Source organism: Galdieria sulphuraria, assembly GCF_000341285.1.
Source record: "Galdieria sulphuraria unplaced genomic scaffold scaf_15, whole genome shotgun sequence".
Lineage (NCBI taxonomy): Eukaryota > Rhodophyta > Bangiophyceae > Galdieriales > Galdieriaceae > Galdieria > Galdieria sulphuraria.
This window is the reverse complement of record NW_005178460.1, coordinates 95,635-111,646: the sequence shown is the minus strand read 5'-3', so window position 1 is coordinate 111,646 and position 16,012 is coordinate 95,635. Positions and strand designations below refer to the sequence as shown.

The 16,012-nt window shown below is 37.5% G+C and overlaps 11 protein-coding genes across 12 annotated transcripts in view; 6 read left to right on the top strand and 5 right to left on the bottom strand.

The window, feature by feature from the left end:
• The window catches only part of Gasu_21840 (Sel1 domain protein repeat-containing protein), a 2,005-nt gene extending 1,474 nt beyond the window's left edge, over positions 1-531 (top strand). The window contains exons 2-3 of the mRNA XM_005706975.1: positions 47-367; positions 424-531. Coding sequence (XP_005707032.1) covers positions 47-367; positions 424-508 — 406 coding nt within the window. The 3' untranslated portion in view covers positions 509-531. The remainder of the gene's footprint in view (positions 1-46; positions 368-423) is intronic.
• A 5-nt stretch (positions 532-536) lies between these two features.
• Positions 537-1,311, top strand: Gasu_21830 (uncharacterized protein). Its single transcript, XM_005706974.1, has 3 exons — positions 537-750; positions 813-1,100; positions 1,154-1,311. The coding sequence occupies exons 1-3, from the start codon at positions 554-556 to the stop codon at positions 1,272-1,274; spliced, it is 606 nt and encodes a 201-aa protein (XP_005707031.1). The 5' UTR covers positions 537-553; the 3' UTR covers positions 1,275-1,311.
• A 4-nt stretch (positions 1,312-1,315) lies between these two features.
• Gasu_21820 (uncharacterized protein) lies at positions 1,316-2,236 on the bottom strand. Its single transcript, XM_005706973.1, has one exon. It carries the CDS (start codon positions 2,113-2,115, stop codon positions 1,789-1,791), a length of 327 nt encoding a protein of 108 aa, XP_005707030.1. The 5' UTR covers positions 2,116-2,236; the 3' UTR covers positions 1,316-1,788.
• A 159-nt stretch (positions 2,237-2,395) lies between these two features.
• Positions 2,396-4,516, bottom strand: Gasu_21810 (uncharacterized protein). Its single transcript, XM_005706972.1, has 3 exons — positions 3,933-4,516; positions 3,255-3,883; positions 2,396-3,196 (listed from the first exon to the last, which is right to left on the bottom strand). The coding sequence occupies exons 1-3, from the start codon at positions 4,503-4,505 to the stop codon at positions 2,635-2,637; spliced, it is 1,764 nt and encodes a 587-aa protein (XP_005707029.1). The 5' UTR covers positions 4,506-4,516; the 3' UTR covers positions 2,396-2,634.
• A 300-nt stretch (positions 4,517-4,816) lies between these two features.
• On the top strand, positions 4,817-7,281 carry Gasu_21800 (6-phosphofructokinase). 2 transcript variants are annotated; one of them, XM_005706970.1, is made up of 14 exons: positions 4,817-5,010; positions 5,058-5,159; positions 5,217-5,379; positions 5,439-5,479; positions 5,537-5,642; positions 5,693-5,748; positions 5,805-5,970; positions 6,027-6,191; positions 6,242-6,366; positions 6,427-6,550; positions 6,607-6,697; positions 6,745-6,855; positions 6,912-6,990; positions 7,051-7,281. In XM_005706970.1, the coding sequence occupies exons 1-14, from the start codon at positions 4,831-4,833 to the stop codon at positions 7,117-7,119; spliced, it is 1,578 nt and encodes a 525-aa protein (XP_005707027.1). In that variant the 5' UTR covers positions 4,817-4,830; the 3' UTR covers positions 7,120-7,281. The 2 variants fall into 2 exon arrangements, with proteins under 2 accessions (XP_005707027.1, XP_005707028.1); XM_005706971.1 differs by having other exon boundaries at positions 6,912-6,999.
• A 65-nt stretch (positions 7,282-7,346) lies between these two features.
• On the top strand, positions 7,347-9,051 carry Gasu_21790 (uncharacterized protein). Its single transcript, XM_005706969.1, has 5 exons — positions 7,347-7,700; positions 7,759-7,910; positions 7,971-8,177; positions 8,228-8,537; positions 8,600-9,051. Exons 1-5 carry the CDS (start codon positions 7,429-7,431, stop codon positions 8,862-8,864), a joined length of 1,206 nt encoding a protein of 401 aa, XP_005707026.1. The 5' UTR covers positions 7,347-7,428; the 3' UTR covers positions 8,865-9,051.
• A 10-nt stretch (positions 9,052-9,061) lies between these two features.
• On the bottom strand, positions 9,062-11,546 carry Gasu_21780 (myb proto-oncogene protein). The gene is made up of 3 exons (XM_005706968.1): positions 11,309-11,546; positions 10,946-11,251; positions 9,062-10,860 (listed from the first exon to the last, which is right to left on the bottom strand). Exons 1-3 carry the CDS (start codon positions 11,536-11,538, stop codon positions 9,090-9,092), a joined length of 2,307 nt encoding a protein of 768 aa, XP_005707025.1. The 5' UTR covers positions 11,539-11,546; the 3' UTR covers positions 9,062-9,089.
• Positions 11,547-11,676: 130 nt separating this feature from the next.
• On the top strand, positions 11,677-13,121 carry Gasu_21770 (inositol phosphatase/fructose-16-bisphosphatase). The gene is made up of 6 exons (XM_005706967.1): positions 11,677-11,800; positions 11,852-11,917; positions 11,971-12,053; positions 12,097-12,674; positions 12,730-12,843; positions 12,902-13,121. Exons 1-6 carry the CDS (start codon positions 11,714-11,716, stop codon positions 12,973-12,975), a joined length of 1,002 nt encoding a protein of 333 aa, XP_005707024.1. The 5' UTR covers positions 11,677-11,713; the 3' UTR covers positions 12,976-13,121.
• Positions 13,122-13,125: 4 nt separating this feature from the next.
• Positions 13,126-14,156, bottom strand: Gasu_21760 (zinc finger protein). The gene is made up of 5 exons (XM_005706966.1): positions 13,748-14,156; positions 13,436-13,694; positions 13,306-13,375; positions 13,216-13,262; positions 13,126-13,157 (listed from the first exon to the last, which is right to left on the bottom strand). The coding sequence occupies exons 1-5, from the start codon at positions 14,133-14,135 to the stop codon at positions 13,148-13,150; spliced, it is 774 nt and encodes a 257-aa protein (XP_005707023.1). The 5' UTR covers positions 14,136-14,156; the 3' UTR covers positions 13,126-13,147.
• Positions 14,157-14,170: 14 nt separating this feature from the next.
• Positions 14,171-15,116, bottom strand: Gasu_21750 (20S proteasome subunit alpha 6). Its single transcript, XM_005706965.1, has one exon. The coding sequence runs from the start codon at positions 15,042-15,044 to the stop codon at positions 14,286-14,288; it is 759 nt and encodes a 252-aa protein (XP_005707022.1). The 5' UTR covers positions 15,045-15,116; the 3' UTR covers positions 14,171-14,285.
• Positions 15,117-15,126: 10 nt separating this feature from the next.
• On the top strand, positions 15,127-15,998 carry Gasu_21740 (uncharacterized protein). The gene has a single exon (XM_005706964.1). It carries the CDS (start codon positions 15,152-15,154, stop codon positions 15,422-15,424), a length of 273 nt encoding a protein of 90 aa, XP_005707021.1. The 5' UTR covers positions 15,127-15,151; the 3' UTR covers positions 15,425-15,998.
• The last annotated feature ends 14 nt before the right edge of the window (positions 15,999-16,012 follow it).

The window sequence follows — 16,012 nt, the reverse complement described above, 5'->3', positions numbered from 1 at the left end:
ATCCACTGGAAACTTTGTTAGTATTCAACTTGGGTTTATTATATAGTGAAGGAGGTTATGGAATTGAACAGAATTGGGAACAAGCTATACAACTTTGGCAAATGGGAGCAGATAATGGAAACCCTTATGCCATGTACAACTTGGGAGTTTTATATCTTCATGGAAATGGTTGTCAACAGGATGTGACTAGAGCATTGTTATTGTTGAAAGCAGCCAATAGTTTAGATCCTTCTCTTGTCATACCTGATATTCCTGTGTTTCAACAATCAACTCCTTTGAACAAGACGACTAGAAAGAAGAAGAAGAATAAGAAGCTAAGTGAAGAAGAGAGACAACGAGTTTATGAAGAATTCCGTACATTGGCAAAGTAAGTAAGCTTAGCATGATTGATATGTTGTTGTTGTTGATATTGAATGGTTGAAGGTATTGTGCTTGGACAGGAGTGGGATTGTGTGCCATTGGCATTACTTGGAAACTCATTCGTCATTATTTAGATAATCGTTTATAAGCTATTGTCAATCAATCATGTGTATGATCGTTTTGTGTTATTGAAATGGGCTGTTTTATGAATAACGATATGTGGACGGATGGAGATAAAAAGTTCTTACAAGTACTTGTACAACATAAAGTAATATCTGAAGATGATTTGTTGAATGAATTGAATAAATGGGTATTACAAAGAGGAGAAAAAGGGGTCACGAGGAATGAACTGAAAGAATATTTTACTTGTCGAGTTGCCAAATATAAGGAGTAAGTGGTATTATGGTTTTGGGATAAGAACACGAGTCATTGGGTGTTGTGGCTACTTTTAGAAAGTTGGAAGTATTAGGGTTAACACTGAATAGCATATGGGTACAAGAAGAGGATACTTTTTATTGGTCGATAGTCAACACACAAGATGATATGGTTGCACAAAAGATGAACAAGTATAGTGACACGGATATCGTTGTATTGAGAACGGTGGTGGATTCCTTTTTAGAAAAGGAAGAAAACCCAACTGAAGAACAATTAGACAAGCGTGAGTTGCTTTCGTTGTTGGATAGAAAGTTGAAGCCTATGGAAGTGGATAGTGCTTTGGACAAGTTGACCAAAGACCAATGGTAAGTTGTTTTAGAGATGGGCTTCTTCTTCATTTGATATGCACAAACTTTAGGCTTTGGTTAAAAACTGATTCCAAGTCACATCGTGTCCATATACGATTATCTCCACGTACCATTTTGGAACTTCCACATGTGTTTCATTGGTATTTATCACATAAAGACAGCATAAACTAAAGCATCTTTTACAAACCCACAAAAAAATGGACGTTTTATCATCAACTTGTGAAAACATAAAACTAATGCATTTGTTTATATCCAAAAATATGACACACAAAATGAAAATACAAAGTAAACAAAGAAATATTATTTCTTCTAATTGTCCACCTCCTTCTTTCTCTTCCCCCCAACACATATATAAGACCTCCAATACCCCCAAAAACGAAAAAGTTGTAAGTTCAACTGCCCAATCAACACAACAACAACATCATCATATTGGTATATCTCCTAACATATCTCATAACAACAACCACAATCACAACCATGACTCATATGGATATCTTCATATATCCAAACTATTTGGACAATGATATTCCCTATTCCGTTGCCAAAGGGTTCGTCACACAGGAACGTTCTTCTGAAACAAGTGAAGAAGATTCCCCATCCGAAGTATGTCTCTTATCCGAAAATGGATTCTGACAATCTTGTAAATGCATATCTTCTTGAGAAACAGAGCCTTTGTCGACGTCTTTCACTGTCTGACCCATCTCCCACGTCTCAACTTCTGAGAGCGATTCCTCTTCCAAATCACATGAACTGTCGTTGTTCTTCTTCTTCTTCCACAAGGCCAGTCTAACTCATCATTGGGAAAAAATAACAGTTCATGTCGACTTGTATAACTCCCTCTCCAAAATCGAATGGGCCTAGGACTAGGAGGAATCATACGGTTGTTTCTGCCAAACAATCCCTGTTGCAAGCAAGTTTCAGAACTTGCAGCTGATTCACCTGACAAAGTAGATGGAAGGAAGCAGTTGCTCTGGTTACTGTTGGGGTGTTCATCAGAAGTCTGAAACTGCATCTGTGAGACGAGACAAACATATATGTATATCGTTGGCAATCAAAACAGCGTCCAATTTTTTTTAAAAAAAAAAATAGGAAAATGGAAATCCTATTGTGATTTTTCTTGACGGCGTCTTTTTTTTGAATCTCTGTTCTTTTTCAGAGATGGAAAAAGAGTTTGTCAAGAAATAACCATACATAAGTATTCATGAAAAAGACATTCGAGAAATGGATTTCTTATGTATCTCATTATGGATTACAGATATAATAAACTGAACAGGATACATTTGTAAGGAACGATTGGTCTAATGGACAGTGACCTGTCTTGAAATACTTTATCATTTGTTCATCAATATCTTACAAATCCTATAAAATGTAAAAGCTTTTCATGGTTAGAATATCATTCAAATATTGCAACAAGCAAAACATGCTTATAAATAGAAACCAAAAGATGGAGATTCATACTATTCCTAGCTACAACCAATTGCTCTGTACATTCACACACACACACACACACACAATTCATTTTTAAACCAAGTCATTTCATTCCCCAAAGCGTCACATCCAATGAAGTGGACGCTGTTGCAAATAAAATATCGCTCCCAGAATTCAGGTTTTGTGCAGTTGCAATCCGAAGAAGTTCTGAAGACTCATCTCCTAAAGTACCCAGAAAAGAAGCTGTTCTTGTTCTCCTTACAGGAGTTTCCAAAGAAGAAGAAATAGTCACACTTTGACTACTGGATGTACTACCCAACGAATGATTGCGTATGGTCTTCGACTCTATAGATGCATCACCTAAAACATCATATACAGCCACTTTTCCAAAACGTGATAAACCAAAGAGATGTCGACCATCAGGTGATGCATCAAAGTTCACAGAAACTGGTCTATTGGCAACACTAGGAGCTTCATGTTCCTTGAATATTTTCTCCAAAGGTTTGTTATTTTTCAATATATTTAAAGAATGAATACTTCCATCTCTGTAACCTGCATAAAGCTTAAAACTATCAAGGGGATCGAATAAGATGTGGTCAATAGGGCCTTGTGAATGGGATGATGAAGTAACAGTCTTAAAAATAGAAAAAGAATTTCGAATATCCCTACAAATATCATTTCAATGAGATGCCATTCCATTTCTCAAAATCATACAAAGCCTACCAAATGTAGATTGTTCGTCCACAAGCAGCACCTAATAGAGTTTCCGTAGGGTCTATAGCAACAGAACGAATCTTTTGTTCTTCTGGTTTCTTACTTGTTTGGAAAAATTCTACAGGCTGAGACACTCGAGAATCCCACAAGGCAACTACTCCATAATTACCTCCAGTAGCAATAAAGCCATTCCATGAAGAGGTTATAGTGTACCATTCGATTCGACCTTTTGGAACAATCAAAGAAGAAGGAGCAAACATGGAACTAACTCGTTCTCCTACTTCCATATCAAAGATATCCAATTCCGATCTCAAGGAACATGCGGCAACTTGGCCAACTCGATGGGTTGTTGAACCTTGAGATATCACAGTCCCTCCAGTCTGTTGAAGAGGTCCAGCTACTACAAGACTACAATGAGCACCTCTGAATAGTCGAATTTTATCATCCAGTGCAAAAGTACACAAAATGGGTGTACTGGAAGAGGGAGATGGAAGAAACTTTAAAGAAGCGACAAGGTCTTCATGCTCATGTAAAGTAATACGCGGTCTTATATGAGAACAAAGATGTGGAGCACAAATAGAAACCCAATCTTTTACTAATCTCCTGCCGCGTTTACACAAACTTTTCTTAACCAAAACCTACAAATTCATTTTTATCCACAAGTATCCGACAAGCGTCTTGACTTACTTCTCGACTCAATATATATTCAAAATAGGACTGAACCGGGTTCATAAAAGATTTCTTTGCGGTTTTCTTAGTCGTTGTGTGTTTTGATAAAGCAGAAAATGAAATTTGGTCAATAGTAGGAGATATGAAATGTCGGGAAAGAGGAAGAAATAAACGAAAATAGATCTCCGAATGTAAAGCACAACGCAATATTACAAAGGGTTCACTGAAAAATTTTTCCAATAAACAAGCACTGTATACTAAATACCAATCATGCGAGTCGAAATGACGACAAATTCCTTGCTTATGCCAAAGGTGGTTTGGACACAACCTATCACAAGGATTCTTTTCCGGGAGCAAATGTTCCAAAGTTTCGATAACCCAATTTGCGTTGTCTTCCAATGCAGAACACAATACGTCTTCAGCTGCTCGTTTTGTTAAGTAAGCAAAGTTATAAGAATTGTCTAACAAGGGGTATGGGTCGTTCAAGAAAATACAACACGCCAAGTATCGTAATAAACTCTTTCTAAACACCGAACGCTTTCGAATTTGCCTATGTGAGTACAGTGTAAGGTTTTTATGGTCTTCTTTCATATAACAAGGCAATAGATATGCAAAGAAACTATTGGCTTTAGTTGTGATACTCTAACATCCCGAATCATTTATCGAACCAGTCCTTATCCAATCAGCAAATCACATTTTGTTCGGCGGGCTTCCAGAATTATGTGGCGGGCTATTACTGTGTAACGTTCTCAAGAGACTCCAAATCTTTTGAGAGAACAGACAGATATATACAAAATGGCTTCCTATGCATGCAATTTCATTTTTCTTCCATGAACATGCAAAAGTTACGAATCTTTAGAAAGTAGCATCACATGAAATATGAAAGAGAGTAGAATATATAAATGAGATACGTGCCATGGATTCAGCTGAGGTTATTTTAGCAGCAATGAAAAACAATCCTGAGATGCCCATTTTGACTGCTCATTCCAATCCTTATCCATTTAGTATGGAGAAGAGCGAGTCTGCCATTGCCAAATTGGCTGAAGCTGCTCAAGTAACAGGTAATACAGAAGATAGTGAAACAGAATTACCCAAGGTATGAAAATCCAGTTGCTGTGACATATATTGTTTATTTTCTTCAAGGTTTTTGATCGCACGCACTTGGATGATCCTCGCTTTGAAGACTATTCCAAAATATTGAAGCCAAGAACAGGAGGAGATCTTTCCAGAGTATTTCCTCCAAAGGTTTGCAATTGTGGATAATATTTTGACAAATACGTTTACTTGTGTATTTTTTGGCAGATTTGTTCTTGGGCACCCTGCGGAACCTATCCTTCACCATTCAAGTCTAATCCTGAACGTTTTAATCTTGGTTTATCGTTTGTGTCAGATGAAGAGACTGTATTAGTAGATATTATTGGCCATGTGACTCAACCAACGGCTTCAAGAGAATTTCTTCGAGCAGGTATTTTGGTGTTGAAGTTTTGTAAAGTTTTGGTGTTTCTGAACCAACACAATACTCAGGACCTAGAGAAACCATATCTTTCCATCCCAAGTCTGTCAAAGTATGTCAAATAAATCTCTGAGAGGAGTGGAATATTCAAGTCTACATTTCTTGATAGGCTGCAATAGTGACATGTGGAGGGCTTTGTCCAGGTATCAATAGCGTAGTTCGTGAAATCTACAACACTCTGCATCATTTATATGGTGTGGAAGAAGTATACGGAAGTATGTGCTTTGCAACTCTGAACAACTACATTTAACTTGCTGTTTGAAAGTTCCTTTTGGTTATCGTGGCTTCTATTCTCCGGAAATAGAATATATTCGTTTGACGGTAAGGAGAAGATTGTTTTGAAAAGTCAACGTTGTTATTTATTGTGTCATTGGTAGGATAAAAATGTTGCTAGTATTCATCATCAAGGAGGTTCACATCTTGGAAGCTCAAGAGGAGGTTTTGATTTGAAAAAGATAGTGGATGCTATTGAAGATAACAACTTTAACCAAGTATATATAATTGGTGGAGATGGAACTCAGCGTGGTGCAATAAAGATTCATGGTGAGTCTGGAAAGAGAAATCTTTGGTTGTCAGCAAGTCAAACTAAGGAAATTCAGATGAAGTAGTTCATAGAAAACTCAAAGTATCGGTAGTTGGCATTCCGAAAACCATTGATAATGATATTGCCCTTATCGATAAGAGTTTTGGTTTTGATACTGCAGTAGAAGAAGCACAACGAGCCATTCGTAGTGCAGTTGTTGAAGCCAGAAGTGCACAAAATGGTAGCAGTGAATATGTCAAGTTTGTAGTTTGACAAATTGTGTTTCGATAGGTATTGGATTGGTGAAGCTGATGGGTAGAAATTCTGGATATATTGCAATGTATGCAACTTTGGCCTCACATGACGTAGATATTTGTTTGATTCCCGAAGTTTCTTTTACCCTAGAAGGAAGTTGTGTATGTATTAATGAATATTTTGTTGATTTATTCATCATTTTATACGTATGGCACTATTAGGGTTTGTTGCAGTATATTAAAAGTTTGTTGAAAAGAAAAGGATACTGTGTCATTGTTGTTGCAGAAGGTGCTGGTATGGACATATTGAAGGATGAAGTTGATATGTCCAAGAGAGATGCTTCGGGTATGTTGATAGAAAGTGTAGTGAGTGATTACTTAGGTTAACAATGCCCTGGTTAGGTAATATCAAAATGCCAGATATTGGATTATTCCTGAAAGACCGTATCAATTCCTGGTTTTCGGAACAACAAGGAATTGAAGTAACATTAAAGTAAGAAGGAACCAGTTCTGACAAAAAGCTCCAACATTCTGGCCTAGATATATTGATCCTACTTATATGATTCGCAGTATTCCTGCAAATGCGAGTGATTGTTTGATGTGTGGCTTGCTAGCTCAATCTGCAGTACACAGTGCCATGGCGGGTCGAGGGTAAGTTTCCTTTTTGTCCTGGCGCTTTGATTGACTTGGGAGGGGGGATATTCAAGTGGTTTTACTATTGGAGTTATCAACACTCAATATTCCATTATTCCCATGCATGAGCTGTGTTCTAGAGGAAGAATCAAGGTATTTCAAGTATTTATCTTGATTGAATAACCAATTACTTATGATGATGTAATACAATAGGTCGATGTAAACAGTCGTATGTGGCATCGAGTATTGGCCACCACAGAACAGCCTGACTTTCGTGCATAAGCAAACATGAATATTATTGCGCAGTTATGTTGCGTGTAAAATCGATAAATATTTTGTATAAAATTCGAGAGAAGAAAAATGCTCCATCCACATAAGAAACGAGCATTTTGTGGATAATTTGAATTTTGGTAAAGTCGCTCACATTCCAAAAATTCCATTGCGAAGAAAAATGCCTCGTAAAAGAACCAGCATTTTTCTGTTTCCACTTTTGAAATTCTTCGATAGCTGCATCAAACTATTTGGTCTAGTCCTTTTTTTCTTGGAGATATAGAGTACAGCGGTTCATTTACTTTCAAAGACTTTCTCATCATGATACGCCTTGTTTGTCGCTTTCTAGTTGCTTTTTTGTTTATCAATCACTGCTTGGCATATACACAAGTAGATGATGTATCCTATGCAAATAATTACGTTTCCCGACTTGCCAATTTTACAAGCAACTTCACCGTGATAGGAACATCTTTGGGTCAACCTTGGATATGTGGATACTCTACCAACACTACCTTATTAGGCAAGTGGAGTGGAGTAAAGAATTGGACATGGTCCTCTGAGGCTAAAAGCAACGGTGTTTCAAACATTGCGGGGTATGTATGAATGAAATGGAAATCTATCAACTAGTAAACTTTAAATGAATGATGATAGGGCAACCGCCTTTAATGCTCTAAAGAACAAAACAGTTTGTGTCCAAGGCGATGGCAATAGTCGACAGTTCTATCATGCTTTGGTCGAAATTCTCTCCAACCACTCAAGTGCCATTCCAGTGAACAAAAATGGCAATGATTTTTGCAATGCACGTAAGTAATAATGTTGTTTGTTGTGTGGTCTACTTTAAGTAACTGAATATATGTATTTAGCTTTTGCACAGTGTCCTCAAGATACTTATTACTTTGATCTTGTAGACAAGTCGGACAATCTGTCTGTCAAATTATATTGGCGATGGGCTCCAGAATTTTCTGATATAGAATGTCCCATGAAAGTTCCTTCAGGTTTTACTCCTGGTTCCAATTATAGTTTTCCTAGTGGTCCTGATACTTTATCTTGTGATATCAATATCATGGATGGTGAGTATATACTCCTCGAAAAAGTATTTGAACTTAATTATATGATTTAGCTGGACAATGGGAATTGTTTGAAAAGGATGCCAATGTTACGACTGCAGGTTATTCTCAAGGCGTTAGCAACTTGAGCAAATGCTTCTCTTCTGACAAGAGTGCCAAATACTTTTGGATAGCTGCATATGCATTGACTCCTGAACAACTTCAGATTCATTTGCCTTATAACAACACAGATGTTGAACGTATCAATGAAGTGGCTACTCAAGGATTGAACAGTACTGCTTGTGTATTGAATGGATATGACGTAACAGTAAATGCCTTTAATGACACGAAAGAAGCGACAACCGATGGTATCCATTATTTTGGGTAAGTTGTGCCGTTATATTGTTTTTTGGTTTCTCTTTTCATGAATTGATTGCATTTGATAGATGGATCAACGAACAAGTAGTACAACTATTTTTTAATGCAGTAACGAATAGTTCTGCTCCGACCGTTCCTTCGAGCAATGTTTCTGTCACATCACCCAACGTACAACTTGGACAAGTTCCAAACTTGAATCCGTCCACAACAAACTCCTTTTTGCCTGTACAAACTATTGTAACTGTTCCATCATCTTCAGCTACTAGTGCATCATCTGGTTTGAACTTTGGTGGTTCTTCTCAAGGTGGTGGTTCTGGAATTCCACAGTTGTAAGGCGTGCTTGATCGTCTTTGCCAGATATGAGAGAAACAACAGCAACTTGTGTCGACTCGTAGAAAAATTGTTTCCAAGCAAACAAAACAAAATCATGTTGCATGTTCTCAATGGAGAACGACAAGATTGCATGTTTTAAAGGAAATAAAGTTTATTTGGTGTTGCATCATTTTTTTCTAAGAGTGAAAAGAGACAATTGAAGCTTTGTACATTTTATCTTTTGAGTCATCCGAAATAAGATGGTCCTCTCTTAGGAGTATCCAACAAGGTCGTAAAGTCGTAAAGTAAGCGTTCTGGAGATAGACTCTCTTGTAATAGGCTTAACGTTCTTGACGGAAAAGGTGAAGAATGACGCGAAGTACCTTTCCAAAAGCCAATCCTTGAAGTCGATTCTGTTGGAGTTGTACTTTGCAAGTCTACACAGGTACTCGTAGGAACTTTCCAAGGATCAAAAGATTCGGGTTTGGTTGGTGTTACTGAAGAAGACTGAATAGTCGGCAATGACTTTCCTCTTCTTCTTAGAATTGGAGGAGTTCTAGTTGCGTCAACAATCCAAGGAGTTCTCCGTAACTGAGAAGCTCTTTGATATGGCGTAATACATTTCTTATCCGATAAATACAAACCTCCGATAGTAAACTTTCGAACTGCTATACTTTCCGTTCTTTCAAGTTGGGAGTGTTCATCCAAGTCGTTACAAGCATAGATAGTTTCCGTTTGATCTTCAGGAAATGTGTTGTTGGCTAAGGAATGAGCACGAAGAAGATCCGATTGACTTTTTGCTATTTTCATATTGGGTGTTGTGACTTCTTCCAATGATGCATCTCTTAAAGGTTTCTTGCGAGTCGGACTGGAGCCTATCAAATAAACAGAAGGAGATGTATCTGGATAGAGCCTCTTCAAAGGAGATTCTTTCATATCATAATTATCGTCAATAAAAGTATCTCTGGCATAATATTCATTACCCTCGTCTTGTATTTGATGAAATATCGATATATGTTTGGAAGAATCCTGCTTCGGTGTTTGACTAGGAGTTTCTAACCAACTGCGGTTTTGGTCAAGACTTGAATGGGAGAAGAGAAATGAAGAATATTCAACGTTCGACTTTGAATAAGAAGACACATCTTCCGATGATAGAATAGGAACTGAAGGTGAGAACAAATTGGTTGTTGGTGATGCCACTTGAAAGATATTGGAAGGACGACTGTCCATTACAATAGGAGATGATTGTTGTGCATTTTCTATTTGGTTCCAGTCTTGATGAGAATGGAAACTGCCTAGCTTAGGAATCATCTGCAACTCCATATAGTTGATGGAAGAAGAATGGAAGGAATCAGATTCAAGAAGATTCTTCTCTTGGTCAGTTGAATGGGCTATGACTGCATCATCATCTAATGGCTGAGATGTCCATTTCATCGACTCTGAAATGGAATCATACTCGTAGTTGGATTGTCCTAAATGGAATGACGGGAACTTGTCCTTCTCTTCTCGTTCCTCTTCGACTGTTCCCATTCGTCTTCGGTGTCGACCTTTCTCTCTTGTTTTTAGTTTCCGAAGATTGGAGTTCCAATGATTTTTAATGGCATTATCATTTCTTCCAGGAAACAGCTTTGCCAATTCAGCCCAACGATTGCCTAAAACAGCATGTGCCTTGATAAGACGTTCTTCTTCTTCAGGTGTCCATGGCTTTTTGTTGAGTGATGGATTGAGATGATTGAACCAACGTTCTCTACACTGCTTTCCTATTCTACCTGGAAGTAACTTTGCTAAATGACTCCATTTGGTTGGTCCATGTTCCTTGACAAATTCACAAATAATATTGTCTTCTTTCTCCGTCCAAGGGCCTTTGTTTAATGCAGGATTCAATACCTTTTGCCATCGATGAAGACATTGTACATCACTTCTATTCACAAAGTGTTCGGAAATTCTTTTCCAATTTCGTGCACCATAAATAGAAACAAGTCTTTTCAATTCCTCATCTTCTTCTAATGTCCAACCACTAGAAATGTCATCGAAGAAACAAAAAAGAGTTTTTAGTGCATGAACGTATAAATGTATATAAAACTTGGAATAATTGTGCTTACCCTTTCGACCTTCTTCTTACTTTTCTATAAGAGGAATAGATGGGATGATCCATGTGAGAGGATTCCACTTGGGAACTAGAAATAGATTGGGTAGAACTATCCGAATACGAACTACATGGTAAGGATTGAATTGGAAACTCTTGTAACGCGATTGATAGTGTTTGACTATCTTTTGCCGAAGTGGAACATTCGTCGGGATGGTTTTTACCATCATCCAAACATATTTCTTTACACAAGGCGTCATTCAAAGTTGAAGAATGATTTTCACTCGTTGGTAGTGAACCATACAAAGAAAAAGGGTCTTCTCTATAGATTCGAGAAATTGTTTATGCGAGCTTGAAGATTGGACAAGAGTTCAATTACCTTGTTTCGGGTAGCATATTCTTGAGAATAAGAAAAAGGTTCAAAATATCATGAGAAATAGTTGTCGATTTGCAAGGTTGGCCTTTTTCCAAAAGGATTAGTTGAAAACTTAACCAAAGGAATATTAAGCAATTGTAGTATACATCATACGAACCACTCAACTCCCTTTTTAAATGAATAACGATGATTGGCCCAAAGAATTTGAATTTTTCAAGCGAGAATGAATGCATAAAGGCCAACTATACCATTTGGCTTTAGCCATTGGCTCAGTTCCCGAATACCTAAAATACAAAATGGATCGAAACATTTTTTGGGTATGACAATATTTCTTCAAATTGTAAGAGTCGATAAGTATGTCATGGAATCAGAAATGATCCACTTCTCTTGAATAATATCTATTGATTCATGCAAACAACTGGTGAACCGCAATGGGTCAACTCTCCTCCTCAGTCGCCTATAGCAGATTCGAAAACTCTTTCTGCTCTAGAAAAAGTAAGTTTTCTCAAATATTGTTTTCTTTTCAGTTTTGAATGGTTGTGAAAGGCTGGTGTTGTTTTCTCGGCTCATGTACGTCAAAGTTTTCGACTCCATCCTTCGGACTTTACCGGAGTGAGTGACCATAATACGACAGCCATAAATAGTTATTGTCATATTTGTAATAGGAATTGATCAGGCTTTTGGATGACTTATCAACAGAAACCCACTCTATTTCGGCGTTGGTGAACGAAGGCAGCGAACACATTCAGTGAGTCTAGTTGGAAGTTTTCAGTGCTTCTCATGTTCTCAAGGTATGGATATGTTGGCAACTCTCTCAATGCGGAGTTTGTTACTCAACAACTATATCACGCCCTATCACACGATGGCTATGCTTGTGTATTTTTATTCAAGGATCATCCAAAGCCATACACTTGTCCCTCCAATATGCCTCACGGTGATTATGTCATATGTCTCAGTCCTTTAGAATATGATCTTTTATGTCCACAACAGTCCATCTGTGGTACTATATTTTCTGTTTACGAGCGCAAGTCACCTACTGGTTTACCAGGACGAAGTATCGATCTACAACAATGTGCAAAGGAACAAATAGCTGCAGGCTATTGTCTTTATTCTTCTACAACTACCTTTTTTTATACTATGGGCAATGGAGTGTATGAGTTTCTTCTTCATCCCGTTGCTAAGCAATATTTTCAGAGTCCTTCCTATCGTTTACAAGTACCACAAACCGAGACTTTGTGGGGAGAACGTTCTTACATAAGAAACTGTGAAGGTTTTGCTAGAGAAGTTGCTAGTCATGTATTGCAAGAAAATGAAAAGACATTTCATACTGGCTCATTGATTGGTGACTTTGATAGTGTGCTTCGAATGGGTATGAAAGGAAAAACTATAAATAGATAGATTACAACATTGAATATGTATGATAGGAGGTGTGTTATTAGCTCGCAATGTTCATTTTCTATGTGAAGCTGCTCCATTGGCATATATTATGGAACAAGCAAATGGTCAGGCAGTTACCAGTCTAGGCAAAAGAATCTTGGGTAAGAAGTCTCTCGCTTTTGATAACTTGGTTTGTTCTTGATCATTTATGGCCCATAGATATTGAAGTTGGAAACGATCCGCATAAGAAAATTGATATTGTTATGGGAAACTTTTCAATTCACAAAGTTTGAGAACGTAAGCATATTCTATCCAATAATTGTTGAGGATATAATGTTGAAAGTGCTCTATTTGAATATTTTCTACGCACTTCTATTTCGTCCATCTCTGTTGAAATAATAAAATGAATGGTATGGATATCAGTATTCGACGATAACAACCATTCAGTTGTAATTTGTCCTCCTCCTAAAGTAATCTATGAAAATGTTATACATTTCGATAGATAAAATGATTCTATATAGCACAATATTTACCNGTTGTTCAAGTTCATATTTACTGGGAACTTGTCCTTTATATTCCTCTAAAAAGAAATGCTCATGTGAAAATAAGGCACCAGGCTTTACCCGAGTTTCTCTCATTTCAAAGTCCAAAGTATTTATCCAATCACTTGCCATATGACAATGAATAAGCCATCTATAAATATCCATGTTGTGAAAAAACTATGTTGGATAACATCAACTTAGACAAACTTACTCAAAACTGAGTATCTTGCAACGGTTCACCATTCCCATGCACAACTTCATGGTTCTCTTTACTTTTTCTTCCACTTGATAATGGCCAGTTATCACATGCGTCACTTGAGTATGAAAGGATGTCGCTAAATAAGCTCGACCCAGTTTAGCTATCACTTTTTTAAGAAACGTGTACTGTTTGGCATCCAATCCAGTAGGTAAGATGCATATGGTGGAGTCTTCACAATCCTTATCAACAACAGACTGCACGTTTGCTTTATCTTGACCCAACTATTCAGAAGCCTATAATTACTTGTATGAAATAATTACCTACTTGAAAACTTGGCACTCTTCCAATCCAATGACAGATTCCTTTGCTCGTTCCACTCTCTTAAAGGTCTCTTGTTGTTCCTACTCAATGGCACCCCACTAGTGTATGATTGAAATATTCCTACTTCACGTATCTTGGAAAGTAATTCCACAATACGGCATATATTGGGAACTTGTATTGCACATAAGAATTGCAAACTAGCTGTTCCTTTACAGACTGGACAATATGAAGCATAAGCAAGTGCATCTTTTATACAAGACTCACAAAATATATGACAGCAAGTTATAAGAAGTGTTGGGTGTTTTAGCGGATTGCAACAAATAGCACAACTCAATATCGCTTCCAACTTTTCAAAAGAATCTTTCCATTGCTTTAAACATTCTTCATTCATGTGGGGAAAAGTGAGACTTACTATGGATGGAATTTCAATATCACTTTTTCTATATTCCATATTCATATGTCTCTCTTATTATGATTACGATTGTACTACAAAATATGGATAGTGAATTTTTGCAACTTTATTCGTGAAATACTTTCAAAGTCAAGTCGATGACTGACCATCCATTGGTTGTGAACTCCCAGTCTCTATCACATCTAAATAAGGAAGTACATCTTCATCCTCGTATATTGTGAAATCCAAGTCTTCACCCACAATAGCCAAAGCACAATTCTTTGTACTCAAATCGATATCCTTTAGTGCAGCAACAGTTTCTCTTAGTGCTAATATCGCATGTCTACAGAGTTGATCCAAAGAACAACTATTCAACGTTTCAAAAACCTTTTCCAAATAAGTTCTCGCTGACTGCGCTCTAGCACCGATTGACATAGCTTGATATTCCCAATATTCTCCTGAAGGACTTGTTTCATACAAATGAGGCCCTTGTTGGTCATAACCTATTATAAGCAAACCGACTCCAAAAGGTCTTTTAGAAACTCTTTGTGTGGCAATTTGGTGTTTATCAGCTACACGAAGAACTAGACGGGAAAGAGGCATAGCACACTCATATACGTATTTATAGTTGAGGCACTCCGTCCTCATATATTTGGATAATAATCTAGCGTCTGCTGTTAATCCGGCAATAGCCATTCCTACGTGATCGTCAATCTTGAAGAGCTTCTTCTGAGTTGAAGCCAAGTCAGAAGTGGTTCTTTTGAGTGTTGCCAACACTGCATAGTTTTTGTTTCGAACTCCTACCACCGCACTTCCCTGTTTTACTGCTTCTTGTGCATATTCTATCTGATGTAATCTTCCTTGGGGACTAAAAGTAGTCACATCGGTATCATATTGATTTCGAAACATAGGACGAGAGATGGCTATCAAGGGTCTCCTCTTGTGGTTAAAGTAATGATGAGAAACAATATACAAAATCAATCCATTCGATTGGGGAGTAAAAACTGAAATAGACAATGTCAGGTTGGAATAATAGTGGAAATAACTATCCTAGTGGAACAGATAATTATCCCAATAATAATAGTGGTCAAGGAAGTAACAAAACGAAGAAAAGCAGTGGAGAACTTGCCAAAGATGGGTTAAAGGGTTTGGGAATGGCTGCTCTGTCAGCGGGGAAATTAGTTTATCGCGGTGGCAAGTGGTGTGTTGATAAAGTGGAAAACGTTGTTGAAGACCACAAGTCCAAAGGAAGCAAGAGCGGTGGTGGAGGTTCTGGTTATTCCAGGTGAAACGGTATCGATAAATGGACAGAGTCCTCGTGTTGAATACTTACAGAATATCTCGATAGAATTGGCCCCTTGTAGTACTTGAATTGCTTTTGTTATCTAAAAGTATCGATTCTTTGAGTTTGTTTTTCTTTTTGTATTAAAAAACACTGTTGTTGTTGTTGTTTGGTTATCAACTGTAGTTTCACTTGACGAAGGTTGAGAGAAAATGATGATGGGATTGTTGGTGGGTGGGAGTTGTTGTTGGCTTTTATTGTTGTTATGTCAAAGTGGTTTCAAATTTTCCAGTTGTGAACACAATCTAAGCATAGATAGTGAACTTTCAAGGATCTTTCGTTGTCAAAATGCCAATTCTCCTCATTTTGTATTGTTTTTTACGATATGGAAAAGACTTTCTCTCGTCAGGCTTGTCATTCAACACCACTCCCAACTAAGACAACACTTTCGTGGAACCATCTCTTTATGGCTCGTAGGTTCACAAGGAAAGCTTTCAAATCAACTTGCAAACAACTTGTCTGGAGTTTATTATACGGAATGTCCCAATTATCCCATATCTGATAAACACAACTGTGGACTACAACGACTGGGTAA

Coding starts and splice junctions, on each gene's coding strand:
- Gasu_21830 (XM_005706974.1), top strand. CDS start 554: ATGGGCTGTTTTATGAATAACGATATGTGGACGGATGGAGATAAAAAG. Junction 751..812: donor CGAGTTGCCAAATATAAGGA/GTAAGTGGTATT, acceptor GGCTACTTTTAG/AAAGTTGGAAGTATTAGGGT. Junction 1,101..1,153: donor AAGTTGACCAAAGACCAATG/GTAAGTTGTTTT, acceptor CACAAACTTTAG/GCTTTGGTTAAAAACTGATT.
- Gasu_21820 (XM_005706973.1), bottom strand. CDS start 2,115: ATGCAGTTTCAGACTTCTGATGAACACCCCAACAGTAACCAGAGCAAC.
- Gasu_21810 (XM_005706972.1), bottom strand. CDS start 4,505: ATGAAAGAAGACCATAAAAACCTTACACTGTACTCACATAGGCAAATT. Junction 3,884..3,932: donor AATATATATTGAGTCGAGAA/GTAAGTCAAGAC, acceptor ATGAATTTGTAG/GTTTTGGTTAAGAAAAGTTT. Junction 3,197..3,254: donor GGACGAACAATCTACATTTG/GTAGGCTTTGTA, acceptor TGATATTTGTAG/GGATATTCGAAATTCTTTTT.
- Gasu_21800 (XM_005706971.1), top strand. CDS start 4,831: ATGGATTCAGCTGAGGTTATTTTAGCAGCAATGAAAAACAATCCTGAG. Junction 5,011..5,057: donor GTGAAACAGAATTACCCAAG/GTATGAAAATCC, acceptor ATTTTCTTCAAG/GTTTTTGATCGCACGCACTT. Junction 5,749..5,804: donor TAGAATATATTCGTTTGACG/GTAAGGAGAAGA, acceptor TGTCATTGGTAG/GATAAAAATGTTGCTAGTAT.
- Gasu_21790 (XM_005706969.1), top strand. CDS start 7,429: ATGATACGCCTTGTTTGTCGCTTTCTAGTTGCTTTTTTGTTTATCAAT. Junction 7,911..7,970: donor CAATGATTTTTGCAATGCAC/GTAAGTAATAAT, acceptor ATATGTATTTAG/CTTTTGCACAGTGTCCTCAA. Junction 8,178..8,227: donor TGATATCAATATCATGGATG/GTGAGTATATAC, acceptor TATATGATTTAG/CTGGACAATGGGAATTGTTT.
- Gasu_21780 (XM_005706968.1), bottom strand. CDS start 11,538: ATGCATTCATTCTCGCTTGAAAAATTCAAATTCTTTGGGCCAATCATC. Junction 11,252..11,308: donor AATATGCTACCCGAAACAAG/GTAATTGAACTC, acceptor TCGAATCTATAG/AGAAGACCCTTTTTCTTTGT. Junction 10,861..10,945: donor GTAAGAAGAAGGTCGAAAGG/GTAAGCACAATT, acceptor TGACATTTCTAG/TGGTTGGACATTAGAAGAAG.
- Gasu_21770 (XM_005706967.1), top strand. CDS start 11,714: ATGCAAACAACTGGTGAACCGCAATGGGTCAACTCTCCTCCTCAGTCG. Junction 11,801..11,851: donor CTCTTTCTGCTCTAGAAAAA/GTAAGTTTTCTC, acceptor TGGTTGTGAAAG/GCTGGTGTTGTTTTCTCGGC. Junction 12,844..12,901: donor TCTAGGCAAAAGAATCTTGG/GTAAGAAGTCTC, acceptor TATGGCCCATAG/ATATTGAAGTTGGAAACGAT.
- Gasu_21750 (XM_005706965.1), bottom strand. CDS start 15,044: ATGTTTCGAAATCAATATGATACCGATGTGACTACTTTTAGTCCCCAA.
- Gasu_21740 (XM_005706964.1), top strand. CDS start 15,152: ATGTCAGGTTGGAATAATAGTGGAAATAACTATCCTAGTGGAACAGAT.